Here is a 21,134-nt window from a genome sequence, read left to right on the forward strand (position 1 = left end):
AGAATCAAGTGTCTGATGTCTGACAGAACTTCTTAATTGACTCAGGAGTTTTCTCATCCTTGGCTGGACTAGGTATTGGCAGGTTTCATCTGGTATCAATGTGTTCATATTATTGAGGGGGCAAGCAAAGTACCTTTGGTGCCTCTTTGTCTGAGTACCCTTTGTGAGGGCTTGACTCCTAGTGGGAGCAGCTGTGCCCTAAGGACATCGGAGGTGCTGGGCTATTGTGGAATAGGAGGCACATTGTCAGTTAATCTGAAGAAATATATTCTCTTGGCCAGGGGCTGGATGAGTTATGTCCTGTGGTATGTGTGATGTCTGGTGCAGCTGGTTAGGCCAATTTGAGGCATTTTAGGTAGGTTCAATGGCTCAGTGCAGATATTTGTGTTGTCTGTTTTATGGCCATGTCATGGGGAGACTGGGACCTGTATTTTCTCCCACAAAAAAACATACTCTCTCTTTTTTGCAGTCTCCCTCTCATATTCCTCTTAGGCAGAAGTGGGTACTGCAGATGCTGGAGATTAGCATCAAGATTAGAGTGGTACTGGAAAAGCACAGCAGGTCAGGCAGCATCTGAGGAGCAGGAAAATCGATGTATCAGGCAAAAATCTTGATCTTGACTTATATTCCTCTTAGCCTGTTTCCCCCCCCCTCAGGCATCTCTTCCGCCTCCTTCTCTTATCACCCGCTCTTGCAGTCTCCTTCTCATCCTACCCTATTTCTACTCTCCCTCATGCAGCCTTCTATTCCTCCCAAGCCCCCTGCTGCCTCCTTGTTACCCACCCTACATTGCAGCCTCCTTGCCTCCTCATTTCCACGTGCTGTCTCTATCTCCAAACCATCTTGCAACCACCTTCCTTCCCTCCCCAATGTCCTGCCCCAGCAAATGGAACCTTTAGATCCAGTAAAAGGCCATCCCACCTCCCAGCCATGGCAAAAAAAAAAGCAATCCCTGACCCCAGCCTAAGCTAAAAGCAGTTTCTGTTCCTGGCTTTGGTAAAAGCATCCTCTACACTCCCACCTCAGACCAAGGCATCCCCCTTGACCATGACTGCCTCATTGCCAGCACTTACTTTCCAAACTGTGTCCTCTCCTCCAGTCACAGGTTGTTTCTCTCCCAACTTTGCTGCTTTACAGCTCACAAGTGAAGCACAGGAATTATTTAGAGTGTGATAAGGAGAGCAGTTGTTCACAATTTCCTTCCATTCAACTTATGGGGGCAACCGTTCTCTAATTATTTGCTGGGCATTTTGGGGACATTAGAAGTTGGATTTTCCCTTCTTCCCTGTGTTAGCAAGCAGTGTAACTGTTTTATATTGGCTGTGCTGGGGCAGCTCATACATGATAGAGCCAATGGATGTAGAGGAAAGTAATTCATAAAGGAGAGGGGGGTGGTCACTTTCTGATAACCTATCACTTTGTCCCACTCCTGTGCACTTTCTCCTTAAACCTGCCATTGATTCCTTTTTACAGGTATAGCTTATTTACCTCTTGAAAGTTAACTTTCGAATCCAACCAGAATCCATATAAACCTTAATCCAGTCCAGAAATTAGAATTTGCTTTCACTTCATAATAAAGAAGTGAACTTTTAACTCTATTAGCTCAACATCTATAGTTAAGTAGATCTAATTACTCTGATTCATACAGTTGGGCGGAGTTTCCTGCTGCAGTGTGTAGACCAAGGAGGCCTGGGTTTAAGGTGTGTTAGGACATCACTGAACAGGTTATTGAGAAAAGATGCTACTCTGAGCCACTCTTGATGGCCATCATGCAGCTCAGACATCTGTTTCCAGTGTTCCTTTTTCTTCAGAGGGCTACCAGTGAGAATGTGCTGATCTGGCCTGCAGAAGGAAGTCACTGGATTAATTTAAAACCTGTCATTGAGGAGCTGATCGAGAGGGGTCACAATGTTACTGTGGTTGTATACTCGTCTGCACTTTTCATCAAACAATCAGAGTCTTCCAGCTTAAAATTTGAAGAGTTTGAAGTCCCATTTGTCTCTGGTTCATATCAAGAGTTTCTGAAAGAAGCAACAGCATTCTTCATGTATGAGAAACCTTTTTTATCTTACTGGGCTGCCTACAGAAGATTCTCAGCAATCATGGCAAATGGAACAAAACTGGCCAGGCACATCTGTGAAGGAATATTACAAAACCACAAACTGCTGCGGAAACTGCAGGAAGCAAAGTTTAAAGTTCTGCTGGCTGACCCATTACATTGTTGTGGTGACCTTTTAGCTCTAAAGCTAGGAATTCCTTTCATTTTTACTATGAGATTTTCTCCAGGATTTACAGTAGAGAGATTTTGTGGGCAAATCCCAGCCCCTCCTTCCTATGTACCTGCGACTCTGTCAGAGTTTACAGATAAGATGACCTTCATTGAAAGAGTTCAGAATATCATTTACTTTCTCATGTATGATTTGATGTGCGATCAGATGTGGACTGATTTGGACTTGTATTACAGCAAAGTGTTAGGTAAGTTGCAAGATAGATTGACCCTTTTAATGTGATAATAAATGTGCTTAAATCTTCAACAAGCTGATTATAGACACACAAGGAGATTTTTGCATGGAGGTAGAGTGTAAAGTTGAGGTACTATAATAATACCTTTCATTTGTTTATGCCAAGGAAGAAGATAATTGCAAATTCAGAGTGAAAGAGGAGGTAGGAGAAAGTGAGGGCTGCAGATGCTGGAGATCAGCATCGATGGGTGTTGAACTGGAAAAGCACAGCAGGTCTAGCAGCGCCTGAGGAGCAGGAGAATCTACGTTTTGAGCTTAAGCCCTTCATCTGGAATGATGAAGGGCTTATGCTCGAAACGTTTATTCTCCTGTGTCTCGGATGCTGCCTGACCGGCTGTGCTTTACCAGCTCCACACTCTTCGACTCTGAAAGAGGAGGTAGTCTAGTTACCACATGGATTTAAAATGGACAAACAATTATGAGCATCAAATTATTAGAAAAACAAATTGTTCTTTAGCTTAATAAATCAGCATGAGATAAGTTTATTGAGTGAAATAACAATGGAAGTTGCAGAAGAATTGCCCTTAATGGTCCCATCCTTCTTAGATTCAAGTTCTTAGAGAATTGCAAATATTGTTCAAAAATGCGTATGAGATAACCCCACAAATTTGATCCAGTCATTTTAACCTCTTTGCTGAGAATGATTTTTGAAAAGCTGCCTCAGGTTAGGATTAACAATCACTGTTAACTCACCAGAAAACGCAATCACGTTAGTATAATATGATTTTCTTTCAATCATCAATGTTGGTTTTTCTTAATCCGCCATTGTACAAGTGATTGTTAATTCTAAATGAAAGAATATGTACATGGACATCTAAAACACATTTGATAAAGTGCCATACAAAAGGCTTGTCAGCAAATTTCAAATCCGTGGAATAAAAGGGACAGTGGAGGGATGGATGTGAAGTTGGCTGAGTGACAGCAAACAAAGGATAATGATGATTGATTTTTTTTGTCCTTGAGGAACATGAAACATTTAAGTGCTGTGAATTAGGAAGAAGTTATTGATTGACCTTAAGGGAATGTAAACTGGTAGCGTGGGTGAACAGACACATTTATGAAAGGAAATATGAAGAAATATTTTGTTGTGAAGAATTGGGAGAGATAATATAAATTAAAGGATACAATTCTAAATGGGTTGCAGGAATAGATAGACTTGGGTATACCTGTACAAATTGAAAGTGGCAGGATACATCAAGAAAACAGTTCTAAAAAAAAAATCACAAAATCTTGGACATTTCAGATCCACACAGAGAGTAGAAAAGGTTATGATGAACCTTCATAAAACACTGGTTTGATCTCAACTGAACTAATGCGTCCACTTCTGTGTTCTGAACATTTGAAAGAATGTGAAGGCATTGGAGAAAGGCAGAAAGGATTTCTGAGAATGGTTTCAGGGATGACTGGCTTTCGTTAGTTGAATAGACTGGAGAAGCATGGGATACTATTCATGGAAAAAGATGGTTCAAAGAGCATTTGAGAGAGGTACTCAAAGACTGGAATGTTGGATGGAAGAACATCAGGGCGCACCAATTCAAAGTAAATGGCAAAAAAAAAGCTGAAAAGGAAATGTGCAATTTTTTTTCCCAGAGGTATGAGTTTAGAATCCGGAATGGACTGAACAGGACTAACTAAGTTGATCTTGCATGGAGCAGAGGCCTGGGATAGAAATGAGAGGCCCAATATTGCTGCAAGACTAGGACCCACTGCCTTAGAACAAAGCAAAACATTCCCATCCATAAGCAGAGGTGCCAGCTTGACCTCTAGAGCACAGTGGCCCAACCAAACCTCTGGCCCTGCCCTCAGCCTGAATATAACAACCCTGCATCTCAAAATGAGCATACAGGCCCCTATAACTGCTGGCCTGGGTTATTGGCCCTGACGTACCCTCCTGTCTTGTGCCCTAGCATAGACACAAAGGGCTATGCCCCTGTCGACTTATCATCCCAGCCTGCTCCTGCCCCACCGAACTCATCTCTACGTAGCTTGACACCGACCTATTCCCCCTGGTTCAGGAGCTCCCCATCAATGTTCAGGACACCACCCACGTTCTCCACCACCTCCATAACTTTTGTTTCCCTGGTCCCCAAAGCCTCATCTTCACAAAGGACATCCAGTCCATATACACCTCTATCTGCCATGTTGAAGGCCTCGAAGCCCTCCAATTTTTCCTCTCCCTTCGTCCCCACCAGTGTCCTTCCACTGAAACTCTCATTCGTTTGGCTGAACTGGTCCTCGTGCTCAATAATTTCTCCTTTGAATCCTCGCACTTTCTCCAGATCAAAGGGGTAGCCATGGGCACTTGCATGGGCCCCGGCTATGCCTGTCTCTTCCATTGGGTACGTGGAACATTCCAACTTCCGCAGCTACACCAGCACCATTCCCCACCTTTCCCTCCGCTACATCGATGACTGTATCGGCACCGTCTCATGCTCCCACGAGGAGGTTGAACAGATCATCAACTTGACTAACACGTTCCACTTCAACCTTAAGTTCAACTGGACCATCTCAGACACCTCCCTCCCCTTCCTGGACCTCTCCATCTTCATCAATGGTGACCGATCCAACATGAACATCTACAAACCCACCACCTCCCACAGCTACCTGTTCTACACCTCCTCCCACCATGCCTCCTGTAAAAATGCTATCCATTATTCCCAACTCCGCCTGTGCTGCATCTGCTCCCAGGAGGACCAGTTCCATCACAGAAGATACCAGATGGCTACCTTCTTCAAAGATCTCAATTTCCCCTCCCATGTGGTCAATAATGCCCTCCAGCGCATCTCATCCACTTCCTGCACCTCTGCCCTCAAACTCTACCCCTCCAACCGCAACAAGGACAGACCGCCCCTGATCCTCACCCTCCACCCCATCAACCTCCAGATACATTACATTATCCTTTGCTATTTCCGCCACCTACAAACAGATCCCACCACCAGGGTACATTTCCCTCTGCGTTCCATAAAGACTATTCCCTCCACAACTCCCTTGTTAGGTCCACGCCCCCCACCAACCCAAGCTCCCCTTCTGGCACCTTCCCCTGGCACTGCAAGAATTGCAAAACCTGTGCCCACAACTCCCACCTTACCTCCACCCCCACAAGGCCCCAAATGAGCCTTCTACACCCATCACAGATTTACCTGTGCTTCCATACACATCATCTATTGTATCCAACTACTTGCAGAACGCTCCAGAGAACATCTCTGGGAAACACACACAAAACAACCCCACTGCATTGTGGCTGAACACTTATTTTAAAATATTTTTATTGAAAAATTTTTCTTTACAAAACTAGCGAGTTACAGAAACATGAAAATATAGTATCATAACATCAAAAACACCAATAAACAATAAACCAACTACTATACTACTCTACAAAACTACACTTTTTACAAATCCATAAATAAATAAATAACGTCACTAAGTGCAACAAGACCTTTAAGAGCGTCAATTATTAAACACACTTTTGTTCAAAATCCTTCCTCGCATGGCCTCAGGTTTATCAGACCAAACCATCCTGGCTAGTCAAAAGCCCTAATCAAAATGGTGGACAGACCTACTTCCATGTAATTGAAAAAGGGCTGCCACGTCTTGTAAAAGTTGTCCATTTTCTGGTGCACCATATTTGTAAGCAAGTCTAAAAGAATGTGTTCCCACACCACCCCAAAACTCCCAGGGCATTCTCAGACATGCAGCATATCAGAATGCTCTTCCTTGCACAAAGAGTGAGAATGTTAAAAAGCTTTTTCCTCATGTACATCTAAGTGAGGTAAATTTGGCAGACCCAGCAGCAAAAAGACCGGGCCCACCTTCTCTTTAGTCCCCAAGACCCTCTCTATTACTGCTGCCACAGCACTCCGAGTACACACTGAGCCTGTGGCAGGACCGTAAACAATAAATGCAGGTACCTGTATTTATTTTACATTTGGGGCACACCTGAAGATGCTCCCTGCTTAAATTTTGCAAGATGATCTGGGGCTAGATGAGCCCTATGAAGAATTTTTAACTGCAGAGCATGGGTCCTATTACGTAATGAAATTCCCTTCACATTCTCACAAATGTCCTCCCATGCTTCCAAAGTGATCTCAACTCCTAGCTCTCTCTCTCTCAAAGACCTCCCATAATTGCTTGATGTCACCTGAAGAACCTCCCCCCAACAAATAATTGAGAGTACTCACTGAAAGAGTGTTCTTAGCCTGAAACACCCTCTTTTTCCAGATCAGATCTATAATACTCAGTCAAAAGCATGGTCTCCTTTCAGGTAAAATCCCTAATCTGAAAGAAATGCAAGAGATCCCTGTTTCGGTGATCCATATTGCTGAGTTATTTGATCAAATCACATCAACATTTCACCCTCAAATAGATCACCCAAACAAGAGACTCCTCTATCCGTCCAAAGTTTAAACCCGAGATCCATTGTTCCTAGCTGGAAAGCTGGCATGTGAACTATGGGGGTAAGAAAGGATGTTTTAGAGATACTACCCTCCATCTGCCTCATTATCCTCCGTGCTTTGATCATGATTGGAACTATTGGATTATGGCAATGTTCTGCAACTGTTCTCATTTTGTCTAAAAACAGGTTGATAAGAAGACACTTTGAATGGGAGGTCTCAATGTCCAATCATGTCAACGCTGAGTCCCCGCAGGCCCAGTCACTTACAAAAGCTAGGAGGGAGCTCAGGTGATATCTTTTAATGTCTGGGAGGTCCACTTCCCCAAATCCCTGGGGCAATTGCAGTTTTCCAAGCTTAATATTTGGCTGCTTATAACACCAAATAAAAGAACCAAACCAGCCATTTAATTTCCGAAATGTTTGTCTGGGAAAGAGCAAAGGGAGCATCCGCAAAGGGTACAATAAGTGAGGAAGAACATTCATTTTGATAAGAGTGACTTGACCCAACCCCCCTCCCAAACACCCCCATCTTTGAAGGTCTTGTTTAATCTTGTCATATAAATTTACAAAGTTAGCCTTGAATAACTGATCAAAACTAGGGGTAACAGAGAGGCCCAAGTAAAGATAACTTCCCTGTGCCCACTTAAAGGGGAACCCACCTTCCACACCAGGTATTCCCCTAAGACTCCCCCATTGGCGTAGCCTCCAACTTTGAAAACTTGATCTTGTAACCTGAGAAAGAACCAAATTAAATTATATATTGTATCAAACAGGGTACTGAGACTGCTGGATTGGAGAGAAAAATAAGAACATCATCTGCATATAGTGTAATCTTATGTGCCCTTGACCCTATATTAGGATCCCCACCGATGGCCTCCCCCAATGGCTCAATCACTATTGTGAAAAGCAAAGGTGAGAGGGGACAGCCTTGCCAACTGCCCCTACCAATGTTAAGATTGTCAGACTTTATACCGTTGGTGAAAACCGTCGCCAGAGGATCACGTAAAGGACCGTTATCCATCTCGTAATCACTTCACCCAGGCCAAACCGCTCCAGGGTATAAAAAAGGTATGGCCGTTCCACCCGATCAAATGCCAAAGAGACAACCAATCCTTGAACCGATCACTTTTAGCACACTTGAACCATGTTAAGCAACCTCCTAACATTATTAGAGGATATGTGACCCTTTATAAAGCCTGTATGATCTTCTTTAACAAAAGAGAGCAGCACCCCTTCTAACCCCCAATGCCAAAGTCTTAGATAAAATTTGAAAATCACAATATAAGACCGAGATAGGTCTATGAGAAGCACAGTCCTCTGGGGCCTTCCCTTTCTTGAAGATAAAAGAGATATTAGCCTCTCTCTTGAAGATGGCGGGAGGCAACCATGACTATATGAATAGTTATACATGTCTAGCATTGGCCCTGACAGTATGTTTACAAATTCTTTATAAAACCCACTGGGAAGACCATCAGGGCCGGGTGCCTTTCCACTTTGAAGTTGCCTCACCATCTCCTGTATCTCTTGGTCTGATAATGGAGCACTAACGAGAGACATCTGTTCAGTAAACACCCCAGGAAGATCCAAGTTCCTAAAAAAAGGCTCCATTTTATCCCATCTAACCTCACAACATTCAGAATGATATAGTTCAGAATAGAACTTCAGAAACGCTGCATTGATCTTTTTAGCATCTTTTAGAAGTAAGAGTCCCATACCCTTCCCCAGTAGAAGCAATAGATTGGGAGACAGTCTTCTTCCTAACCACATATGCCAAATATTTTCCCGGCCAATCACCATGCTCAGACAACCTTTGCTTCACAAAGGAAAGTTCCTTTAAGGGGGATCGAAGGGCTGTGATCTGCTGCAGCTTAATCACTAACGGTCTACTGAAATATGCCATCTCCACTGTCTTCAATCGTGTCTCGAACAGATGCTGCTGCTTTCCCTTCTGTTGCTTCTGACTAGCCGAGTATGAGATAAATATCCCTCTAGCATAGGCCTTAGCAGTCTCCCAAAGAATGGACGGATTACTAGCTGTTGCTGGCTGAAAATGCTTAAATTCCCTAGAAAAGTACTCAACAAACTTGCTCTACTTGAGGATCAAGGGATCCATTCGCCAACATCGTGAGCTCATTGCGTTACCCTTAACCTCGAACACTAAATATAATGCTTTGTGATCAGAGAAGGCAATATTCCCAATTGAACACAATACTACCAAATCTGGAAGAGCCGCAGGAGTTAGGGAAAAACAAATCAATCCTCGTATGACACTCATAAGGATTAAAAAAGAACGTGAAGTCCCTGCCCCTAGGGTGGAGATGTCTCCAAACGTCTACCAACCCCAGTTGCACACGTAGATCACTCACCTGTTTAGGTTGTAGAGAAAGCTTTGGGGGGCCTTTAGGTATTCTATCCAGTGCAGGATCCATGAGGCAATTAAAGCTTCCCCCCTTTAATAATATGCAACGCAAAGACCATCAGCTTAGATTGTGCATCGGTCAGAGATTAAAGGGAGGACAATAAAAATTCAAAATACTGTATTCCTTGCCATGTAATAGGGCCTTAAGGATAATAAACTGACCATATTCACCTTTACCACAATCTATTAAATTAGATGGAAGACTCTTCCAGGCAAGTATGGCCACCCCCTGCTCTTAGTATTAAAGGACGAGAAAAAAACCTGATCAAAGCCGCCCTGCTGTAACTTCAAGTGTTCCTTGTCATTAAGATGAGTCTCCAGCAACATGGCAACATTTACCTGCTCCTTTTTAAGGCTTGACTACACCTTTCTCCTTTTAGCTGGCAAATGGATCTCTCTAATATTCCAGTGCACCATTTAAGAACACTGCTAGCCATGATCCTTTACAACCACCTTTGACCTGCCGAGAGGAGGAATTTGACTTACTGTGTGCTGAGCATATACAAAAGAAGACTCATGGAGTCTATTTATGAAAAATCAAAAGAACTAAACTAACTGCAAAACGCAAAAGGCACTTAATGGCGAAACTCTACCCCCTGCGCATAAAGGGTGCTTACACCTCCTATGCACATCTCCGTTCCCCTTTTCCAGCTCGAGGCACACCCCAGACCTAAGTAATAGAAGGAAACAGACAAAATAATGAGCACTCCACCCACCCCCAATGATATACCAACACCAATCCTCATCAGAGAAAGATATACACACCAACAGCAACTACTTTAAGAAGGGGGTAACATTGCTCGAAACATAGCAAGAGAAAAAACCAAACATTATTGTCCGTGTCTATAAATCCGACCAAATTATTTTAAAGTGTGCAAGAAATTTTTACTTGTTCCGAGGAGTCAAATGACTGTGCCTTCTCCTTGTGAATAATACGAAGCACGCTGGGTATCTCATCAAATAATGAATATCAAGGTCTCTTAGTTTTTTCTTGACAACATCAAACAATTTCCTTTTAGGGATCACTGCCGCAGAAAAGTCGCGGAAAAATATTATCTTAGTTCCCTGATAAGTCAGGGCCTGTGGATCTTTCCCCATCCTTCTGGAAGACTCCAGGACTCTGCTTGTTCCTGTAGCTTAAAATTGAACCAGTACCAGGCAGGGCGCCGATCCAGACCGGATCTGTGCACTGCAGCTTGGTGAGCTCTGTCAAACTTCACCCAGTCCACCTTGGCGTCCCAGCCTGGAAACTGTGGCAACTAGTCTTCAAAAAAAGCTTATGAGCTGCCGACCTCCCACTCCCTCCAGCAGCCCAACGACCCGGATATTTTTCCTTCTACCTCGATTTTCGAGATCATCGACCTGTCCAGTCAAGGCCCGGAAGTGTTTCTCAAGTGCCTGGCTCCGCCCCGCCAAGGACATGACGTCTGTCTCCGACGCCATGATCCACTACTCGACCCTGAGCCCTTCCAACTCCTTCTCATGCTTTTGTAGCATGACCGAAATTGGCTCCAACTGAGTACGATTGTCTTCCGTCAACTCCTTGCTCCATCCCTCGGATCGCCATGAGTTCTTCAGCGACATTCTGCTGCGCTGGTGTCTCTTTCTTGGCTGCCGAGGGAGCTGCATCTGCAGTCGCAGTTACGGGCCCACCCATTGCCTTTGGCGAGTGACCCATGTGTTGGGGTTTGACTGTATGCTGTTCTTACGCCATCCTCGCTCACTCAAAGTGTATTTGCAGTAGAACCGCGACTATCTGAACATCAACCATCCGAGTCCTGGACCATCCGAACAAGATCCCAAGGCCCTGCAAAAATGGCACCAGGCAACCCAACATTCAGTTATCAGTTAAACGGCATTATGGCATGTATTGCTGGATAATCAAGAGATGTTCAATAATCGGCAGCTCTTGGCTAACCGGCATTATGGCCGGTGCATCGAGAAATGCTTGAACAAACGGCACTCAGATTACCGCTTGTTTCCGGCCACCTGAATGATCAATTATCCAAACAAAATACTCCCTGCCCATGTTGTTTGGACACTCGAAGGTCCACCGCTAAAGGGATTCAAATTTAACATAGATTTTCTCCAAATAAAAGGTGGGGGGGGGGGGGGGGGTAGTAGTAAAAATATCATTGCTGCTGGACTGGTGTGCAGAGCTCAGCAAGGCAGATCTCCTCAGATCGCTGCCATCTTGGATTCCCTGGCCGAACACATGTAGGTCCTAAGCCGCCTCCATCGCCAAACCCTTACCACCTGATGCCTGGAGGAAGAACACCTTGGGACCCTCCAAGCACACCCTGAATTTTAGCAGTTTCCTCATTTCCCCTCCCCTCACCTTATCCCAGATCCAACCTTCCAACTCGGCACCACCCTCTTGACCTGTCCTAATTGTCCATCTTCCTGCCCACCTATCTGCCCCACCCTCCTTTCAGAACTATCATCCCCAACTTCAACCACCTATCGCATCCTCAGCTACCTTCCCCCTAGCCCCACCCCCTCCCATTTATCTCTCAACTCCCATGGGCCGCTCCTTCATTCCTGGTGAAGAGCTTATGCGCGAAACATCGACTTTCCTGCTTCTTGGATGCTGCCTGACTGGCGATGCTTTTCCAGCACCAGACTCTTCGACAAAGGGCTAAATGGCCTCCTTCTGATATGCAAACCTTATATGATTTTGTTCTACAGAGATCATTTTAGGGCTAGAAACCAAATGTTTTCAGCATTTGACTACTCAAGATTTAATCTTCCTGTGCACTCAAAAATAAAAATGTCAATATGAGCATCTAAGAGATATGTGGCTTAGATGGAGCAAAGTTCCTAGAGTTCTTTGCAACAGCATATCAATTAATTTAATCCATTTTTTCTTCAAAGTTGTTTATTTTCTTTCCAGATGAATGTAGATGGGTGTCAGAGAGGACATTTTAAGGCATTTTTACAAAAATTGTCACAGAATTGTTGATTACTTTTGTTGAAGTGAACAATTGATTTCTGTTTCTGGCCTGATCAGTTGCTGTAAAATGAATATGGCTTCTAACCTAATCATTATGGTTTGCTGAGATAATGTTATGTGAGGGTGGTTGAATTTTTTGATGCTCTGGTTAAATGTCAGCAATGACTCAGTGATCACATACTTGTCTCTGGGTTGAAGCCTGTGGGCTCAATTCCCACTGCAGAGAGTTGGGCACATAATCCGAAACAGCATTCGTAAAGTACTGAGAGAGCGCAGCACTGCTGAACGTTTTGCTTTTGAATATGACTTTAAAGGAGATCTTGTGTGAACACTATTATGCCACTGCAGAATTAGAAGAGAATCTCCCAACCAAAATCTAGAACAGATGTTCTGGTCATTTATTTCATGACATTAGAGGGAGAAGCTTGCTGAGTAAATTGTCACAGTCTTGGAGAAAGAAGAGTCAAGCTTACAATCCCAATGGGGTCAAACACGTCATCCCTGTTTCCCGATTGTCTTAGTGATTGTGTCTAATGAGACAACGTAACCAATATCTACTGCTATCATGCATTAAGCTGCATTCTATTTTTAAGACAGTTACCACTGTTCACCAAACATGTCCTTAGAAGCGTTATGGAGAGAAGGATTGGGCCTTCAGAGGCTGGTGGACACCATAGAGACTAGGGTGTATCATCACCCTGGATAATGTTATCTTGATTTGATTTTTAACAAGTTTCTGCTTTATTTTCATAAACTTTAAAAAAAATCTGAAAGAACTGCAGATGCTGGAAATCAGAAACAAAAACAGAAGTTGCTGGAAAAGCTCAACAGGTCTGGCAGCATCTGTGAAGAGAAATTAGAGTTCACATTTTGGGTCCGGTGACCCTTCCTCAGAACAGTTTGATTTTGTTTCTGTTGTGCTCCACCTGGGACTGTTTAACCCATTAGAGCTCATTTCAGAAAAAGTATAAAGGAGAATTGGTGATAGCACTCTTCCTCAACCATTAACTGGTAGTGGCTAGCTCTTCAGTGCATGGTAGTCAGTGGTGGGATTGTGCTTGAACATCTTAAGGTAACAACAGTGGAAAAAAATCCATTTGACCCAGGAGAAAGATATTCAGGCGAAAAGTTAATTCACAACTTTAAATCCATGAATGCTCTAAGAATACTGCAAGGGTTTGAACAGACAAGCATCCGTAGAAACTGTGAAAGTATTGGCTGGGCAAAACCAACACACCAGGCTGAAACCTTCATCTCAGAGGTACAGAAATGATAATGGGCGCTAGTAAGAGAGTAAAATAATTAATGACAGTCAGCAGTGACATAGTCTTTGGAGAAGAAGGATCTGTAGAGGCACTCCCAATGCAAGGTTCAGTTAAGAAATGATTGTTTGAATAGCTTGACTGAAGTTTAAAATCACTTTGGGAAAGATGAAAAAAAATGGGTGAGAAGGATATAAGTTTAAAAAAGGAGCACTCACCAGTCACAGTGGGCATTGCTGCCATTGCTAGCAGACAGTATGAGGCTATAATAATGAAGTGAAGGCTGTTAAATTATTTGATACCAAGACTGCAGCATTGAGAACTCTGTTGAGCAGATTTAAAGTGAAAAAACTTCAGTCTAAAACATTAAGAAAACATGTTCAGACAGAAGAAAACAAAATGATTCCTAGATTGTTGAAAGATGAAGAGATGCATAATTTAAATTGCGCATTTATTGGAATGATTTATTAAAGCGGTGGTCAGAGAGGTTTAAAGCAAAAGTTAGGGAAAGGGTTGTCCATTGTGTATTAGACTGTGAAAGGCAGGAAACTGTCAGCTTTGTCTACGAAATGGGAAATCTCCATCTTGGCTGCAGAAGACCGAAAAACTTCCATTTTGCCACATGAGGCAGGAAGCCACCATTGTGGTCGCAAAAATAAGGCGCGGAAATCCTCAGTAGGTCATACAGTATTGCTACTTAACAGAATGTAATGCTTTAGAAGAAGTAAAATACTAGAACATCACTATAATGCACAATCAGAAGCTTTTTTAGAAGAAAATAACAGTGCTGCGAAAATAGAATGTAAAGCTTGTAACAGAAGGTCATGAAGATACTATTGCTATAGTGCAGAATTGTTAAATCAGCTGGGCAGAAGATGAAATGGCATTTATACTGCAAGTTTAAAAGCCAGTAGATTACCAACAGTTTTGAGAAACACATTTAAAACAACTTGAATGTATATATGATAATAATCACATTAAAAAATAAAGTGGCAGGAGAAATGGTACCATCGCAAGATTTAATGTCTAAGATGGACCAAAAATAAAACAGGATTGGAGAAATCAATTCTTAGAGTACAGAATTACTTCAAAATTAAATTTTAAGCTCAAACTGGACAATAAATAAACTATTATAATCAATAGGATATACCCGATGATGCTACAAATCGCTGAAATATATAAGGCACAGATACTTTTGAAGATGTTTCACAAGCATTTCATATTATTTTAATCTGAGAGCACGCAATTATATTGAAGTTAAAAATCATACAACTCCAGGTTATAGTCCAACAGGTTTATTTGGAAGTACAAGGTTTTGGAGCGCTGCTCCTTTGTCAGGTAGCCAGTGAAGGAGCGGCACTCCAAAAGCTAGTGCTTGCAAATAAACCTGTTGGACTCTAACCTGGTGTTGTGTGATTTTTAACTTTGTCCATCCCGTCAAACACCAGCATCTCCACATCACAATTTATTTGAAAGGCAAGTGTTCAACATTCAGTAGAATGCACAGATAATTTATCTAATGATCTCAACAGATTAGTGGAAAACCATACATGATTGAAGGTATCCTACATGTAACACTGCAATCAAAGAGCAAATGAAAGCTGACAATGTACTTATAATAAACACAACCAACCAGTCATGTGACTTGAGCCTGCTGGTATGTCTTGACCTCAACATCTTTGAGGAAGCAAAAGGGGTTCAACTAGTCTCGCAATAATAAGTTGTCCAGGAATAAACCATTGCTGACTAACTGGTCAAGGGATAATGTAGAAAATTTCTCTAGGCTTCCTAGACCATCTGGTAAAAACAATGACTGCAGATGCTGGAAACCAGATTCTGGATTAGTGGTGCTGGAAGAACACAGCAGTTCAGGCAGCATCCAAGGAGCAGCGAAATCGACGTTTCGGGCAAAAGCCCTTCATCAGGAATAAAGGCAGTGAGCCTGAAGCGTGGAGAGATAAGCTAGAGGAGGGTGGGGGTGGGGAGAAAGTAGCATAGAGTACAATGGGTGAGTGGGGGAGGGGATGAAGGTGATAGGTCAGGGAGGAGAGGGTGGAGTGGATAGTTGGAAAAGGAGATAGGCAGGTAGGACAAGTCCGGAGAAGTCATGGGGACAGTGTTGAGCTGGAAGTTTGGAACTAGGGTGAGGTGGGGGAAAGGGAAATGAGGAAACTGTTGAAGTCCATATTGATGCCCTGGGGTTGAAGTGTTCCGAGGCAGAAGATGAGGCGTTCTTCCTCCAGGCGTCTGGTGGTGAGGGAGCGGCGGTGAAGGAGGCCCAGGACCTCCATGTCCTCGGCAGAGTGGGAGGGGGTCTTGAAATGTTGGGCCACTGGGCGGTGTGGTTGATTGGTGTGGGTTTCCTGGAGATGCTCCCTAAAGTGCTCTGCTAGGAGGTGCCCAGTCTCCCCAATGTAGAGGAGACCGCATCGGGAACAACGGATACAATAAATGATATTAGTGGATGTGCAAGTAAAACTTTGATGGATGTGGAAGGCTCCTTTAGGGCCTTGGATAGAGGTGAGGGAGGAAGTGTGGGTGCAGGTTTTACAGTTCCTGCGGTGGCAGGGGAAAGTGCCAGGAAAGTGGGAGGGTGGGTTGTAGGGGGGCGTGGACCTGACCAGGTAGTCACGGAGGGAACGGTCTTTGTGGAAGGCGGAAAGGGGTGGAGAGGGAAATATATCCCTGGTGGTGGGGTCTTTTTGGAGGTGGCGGAAATGTCAGCGGATGATTTGGTTTATGCGAAGGTTGGTAGGGTGGAAGGTGAGCACCAGGGACGTTCTGTCCTTGTTACGGTTGGAGGGGTGGGGTCTGAGGGCAGAGGTGTGGGATGTGTTGGAGGGCATCTTTAACCACGTGGGAAGGGAAATTGCGGTCTCTAAAGAAGGAGGCCATCTGGTGTGTTCTGTGGTGGAACTGGTCCTCCTGGGAGCAGATACGGCAGAGGCAGAGGAATTGGGAATACGGGATGGCATTTTTGCAAGAGGTTGGGTGGGAAGAGGTGTAATCCAGGTAGCTGTGGGAGTCGGTGGGTTTGTAAAAAATGTCAGCGTCAAGTCGGTCGTCATTAATGGAGATGGAGAGGTCCAGGAAGGGGATGGAGGTGTCAGAGATGGTCCAGGTAAATTTAAGGTCAGGGTGGAATGTGTTGGTAAAGTTGATGAATTGCTCAACCTCCTCGCGGGAGCATGAGGTGGCGCCAATGCAGTCATCAATGTAGCGGAGGAAGAGATGGGGAGTGGTGCCGGTTCCTAGACTATCTGGCAGAACCCAGAAAGAAAAAAGGTGTTGGCAATAGATTCTACGTTATCATGAGAGTATTGTCATGTACTGTCAACAGGAAGGAAATTGTGACTATAAGAGTAGTATAGCTAAGTTTGCCAGATAGTAGCAAATATTGAGAACAAGAGTGAGCAATGCGACTCACTTGATCTCATTGAGGAACCTTTAACTGAAGTTGTTCAGATGGCAAAACAATCTGGTGAAGAAATTGGTATAGCAGATTTAGCTTTGTTGCCAGATGAAGACCTGGCTGTAACACAAGGGCAGCTAGTTAGTCCTTTATTTTTCATAGAATCCCAACAGTGGAGAAAGAGGCCATTGGCCATAGAGTCCAACCGACCTTCCAAACAGCATTCCAGCCCCCACCCTATCTTTGTAACCCTGCACTTCCCATGGCTAACTCATTTAGCTGGCACATTCCTGGACACAAGGGGGGAAATTAGAACAGTCCATCCACCTGATCTGCACATCTTTGAACTATGGGAGGAAACAGGAGCTCCCAGCAGAAACCCACACAGTCACAGTGAGAACCATGAAAACTCCACACAGTCAGTCACCCAAGGCTGGAATTGAATCTGGCTCTCTAGGACTGTGAGGCAGCAGTGCTAACCACTGAGCCACTGTGCCACCCTTTTCGAAGAAGAATTATCAATACTAGGAAGCAGTAATCCTCTAGTACCATGACTGAGGATATAAAAATGTCCAATTCAGCAGGAAGGCATGCTCAGAGGACCATCAAAGATAACTAACATGCTCCACAATTGAAGTGAACCGCTTATATATTTTAGCAGTGATTTATCAGCAGATTGACAATAAAGGTTTGCTTGAACTCTATGTAAGTCAGGCAAACATCCACAGATTCAGGAAATGGTAAAAAAAATGAAATTGCTTGGTCTACAATTTCAAGATGTTGCAAGAAATAAGTTTCGCGATGCAACCATCCTCAATGATGACCTTTCATGGGATTAAAAGGTGTCCAGGTGATGTGACAGGGCAGCAGTATAAGTTTTCAGGGAAGAACTTTTCTGAGAAGGGAATTCAATAGTAAAAGAATCCTCCAGATAGGGTAACGGAGGAAGTAGCAGAAGCAGCAACCTCCATGAATGACACTCAAGAGATAAAATATCCTCCACTGGAAAAATGATACAGAGAAGGTCAGAATCAACTTGCTCAAATCAAAGTATGATCTTCTAATTACAAAGTGAATGCTAAAATTCACTTTGTAATTCTAAAAGCTTTTCAATCGATCTGTTTATGTGAAATTAGGTCTTGGGAGACATGTAATATTGATAATTGTAAAAGTAGTAAAATTCATGAACTTACTTTAGTTATTGTGAACACCTATATGTTGGAGGGGAAGATATCCTTGGTTCCTAATTGTCTTAGTAATTACGTTTAATTAGTCAAAGTACCTTGTACCTATTGGTATCATTCAATAAGCCTCACCTGGTTAAAGACTCTTGTTAAGACTCACTAGAGAATCATCCTTGACCACTGTTAGCCAAACAGGCCCTGAGAACCAATATGTAGTATTGGTTGAAATGCACTTTTGGCACAGTGGTAATGACCCTACCTCTGGGCTAATAGGGTTGGGTTCAAGTGCTACCTGCCTTGGAGGTGTGTCAAAACATATGTGAAGAAGTTGGTTAAAATTATCTTATAGTGTTGGTCGAGGAAGCACAGTGTCATTGTGGTGATATAACTATACTAGTAATCTGGATGCCCAGGATAATACAGTATTTAAATTCCACCACAGCAACTAATACAACTTAAATTAAACTCATGAAAGTATGGTACTGGCCTCTATAAGATGACAAAAGGGGTGCTTGTGGTGGAGTGGTAGTGTCCCTATTTCTGAGCCATGAGACCTGGGTTCAAGTTCTATCTGTTCCAGAGTTGTGCATAAGTTTATTTAAAATACCTAGAATATAGGCTTTAGTCTTTATTCATAGCATACTTTATTCATTAAAAAATCTATTTGTATATGTATACATAGTCACAAGTGCAGTTCAGTTCTGTACAGTTGCATATCAAGTAAACAATCAAAATACTAGACTTTGACTCGATCCAAAAAATTAAAGACCTCTCTTATACGTACAATACCAATATTTACATATATTTGAGTTGCTAGAAAGGTCCAATAACTGAACGGACCCCCATTTATCTTCAGCAGGAAGACTTCAGACAGTGGCCTTTCCCCACTATGCCTTGGCGGCAGCTGCCCCAAGCTTTAGTGCGTTCCTCAACACACAGTCCTGGACCTTGGAATGTAACAGACTGCAACACTTGGTTGAGGTCAACTCCTTGTTCTGGAAGACCAATAAGTTTCGGGCAGTCCAAATAGGGTCTTTCGTTGAGTCGATTGTCCTCCAGGTACAATTGAAGTTTGTGTCAGTGTGTGTCCCAGGGAACAAACCATAGAGCACAGAGTCCCATGTTACGGAGGTGTTCCGGACCTCAACAAAAACCACTGCATCTTTCCCCAGACTTATCTTGCCAAGGCACATTCCACCAGGAGGTGTGTGATAGTCTCAACGTCACCTTGCTTGAAGGGCCATGTGCAGTGACGCAGACCAACTGCGTGTACATAAAGGGTCTCACAGGTGTGCCCTTGTCACCAAAAGCCGAGTGATGTCTTGGTGCTTGTTGGAAAGTTCTGGTGATGAGGCATTCTGCCAAATTACTTTGACAGTCTGTTCAGGGATCAATCGACAGGAACCACCTCTCCTTTTCCCACAGGGTGTCAAGGACACTACACGCTGACCACGTGCTGATGGACTTATGATCAAAGGTGTTTCTCTTTGTAAATCTTTCTATGAGGGACAGGTGATACAGAATGGTCCAACTACTTGGAGCATTCCGTGACAATGAGGCCAGTCCCATCCTTCACAACACTGAGAACTGGTAGAATCTCAGTACGTAGTGACACTTGGTGACATCAAAGGTCGATACAAAGCTTGATGCAGCCACATACAAAGACTGCCAATGAGGATGAGGTTGGGTTCTTTTCCCTGGCTTATTCATAGTTTTGTATATTGAGTCCCTGCAGACATGGTCCATCTTAGACCACCAGATGAGGTGGGAGACGGCTTGGGTGACTGAAACAGCACAAACTTAGGGGCTGGGCCAGACCTGTACCATGTACAACAACAAACAGAGTGTCTCACACCTGATAAGCAAGTTTTTACCCACAATGGAGAGAGAGAGAGAGAAAGAGAGAGAGAGAAGTCTTCCAAAAAAACAGTTTTGGGTTCACCTTGAGCAGTGCACTCCTGCCAAGATTTTATGCATGCTCCGGCCCCTCCGAACCATATTCACAGCACTTTCCGGTAATCCATCCTAATGGTGAAGGAATAAAGGATCAATCAGCCCAGTTCACAAAGTACATAGCCTTGCTCTTGCCTCAATTTGCCTTGGCTCCTGAGGCCATTTCAAACTGGTCACAGATGTTCATGAGTCTACGCACTGACTGTGGATCTGAGCAGAATGTGTTGAGGTTGACCATTTACCGGGAGGCTTTGGTCTGCAGGCCTCTGCTGCCTGGAATAGTCATCCCTCTCAGGGCTCACTTCCTTCCTAATGGACTCAGCAAAAGGCTCTATACAACACATAAAAAAGGCAGAAGAGAGTGGGCAGCCCTGCCTGACTGGGAAGCTATCTCATTCCCACCTGTTGATTGACACTGCAGTAATGATGTTGGTGTAGAGCAGTTGGATTCAATTTCAGATTCCCTCCCACAAAGCCCATTTTGGAGACTACGAACCACATATAGGTGTGCAATATCATGTCAAAGGCCTTCTCCTGGTCCAGACTGATGAGACAGCATCCACCCCACTGTCTTGCATATAGACAATCATATCCCTGAGGAACACAATGCTCTTGTAGGTTGTCTTGTCCAGTAGAGCACAGCTTTGGTTGGGATGAATCCCCAATCCCAGAGCAGACCTGACTCAGTTGGCAATAATCTTAGACAGGAATTTGTGGTCTGCATTCAGCAGTGATATTGGTGGCTAATTTCTAATTTCTTCCCTCTTCCACTTCCGCTTATAGATGAGGGGCATGATATATTTCCTCATGGATTTTCACATGCTACCTGACAGAAGTATTTTGTCCTACACCTCTAGCAGGTCCTGGCTAATCTAGTCCCACAGAGCCGAATACAACTTGGCCAGTAAGCCATCACTTCCGGGAGTTTTATTCTTTTCTAAGGATCGAGGCCCTTCGTCAGGTCATCCAGAGATAACAGCTGGTTCAGCCTCTCACGTGTGCTGTCGTCTAAGACCTCCATGATAGAGGACAGGAA

The 21,134-nt window shown here is 43.7% G+C and overlaps 1 protein-coding gene and 1 long non-coding RNA gene across 8 annotated transcripts in view; one reads left to right on the forward strand and one right to left on the reverse strand.

The window, feature by feature from the left end:
- LOC140490617 (UDP-glucuronosyltransferase 2A1-like) overlaps nucleotides 1-21,134 on the forward strand; it is a 121,514-nt gene that overhangs the window by 60,869 nt on the left and 39,511 nt on the right. Inside the window, exons 1-2 of one of the 7 annotated variants that reach the window (XM_072589130.1) lie at nucleotides 1,657-2,475; nucleotides 3,983-3,985. The exons of 5 other annotated variants lie outside the window; for them this stretch is intronic. In XM_072589130.1, the coding sequence (XP_072445231.1) occupies nucleotides 1,761-2,475; nucleotides 3,983-3,985 (718 nt within the window). In that variant the 5' untranslated portion in view covers nucleotides 1,657-1,760. Of the gene's footprint in view, nucleotides 1-1,656; nucleotides 2,476-3,982; nucleotides 3,986-21,134 lie in introns of those variants that run through there. One more of the 7 variants, XM_072589125.1, reaches the window with a different exon arrangement.
- The window catches only part of LOC140490693 (uncharacterized), a 76,254-nt gene that overhangs the window by 8,634 nt on the left and 46,486 nt on the right, over nucleotides 1-21,134 (reverse strand). The window lies entirely within an intron of this gene.

Source organism: Chiloscyllium punctatum, chromosome 2 (assembly GCF_047496795.1).
Source record: "Chiloscyllium punctatum isolate Juve2018m chromosome 2, sChiPun1.3, whole genome shotgun sequence".
In the NCBI taxonomy this organism is placed as follows: domain Eukaryota; kingdom Metazoa; phylum Chordata; class Chondrichthyes; order Orectolobiformes; family Hemiscylliidae; genus Chiloscyllium; species Chiloscyllium punctatum.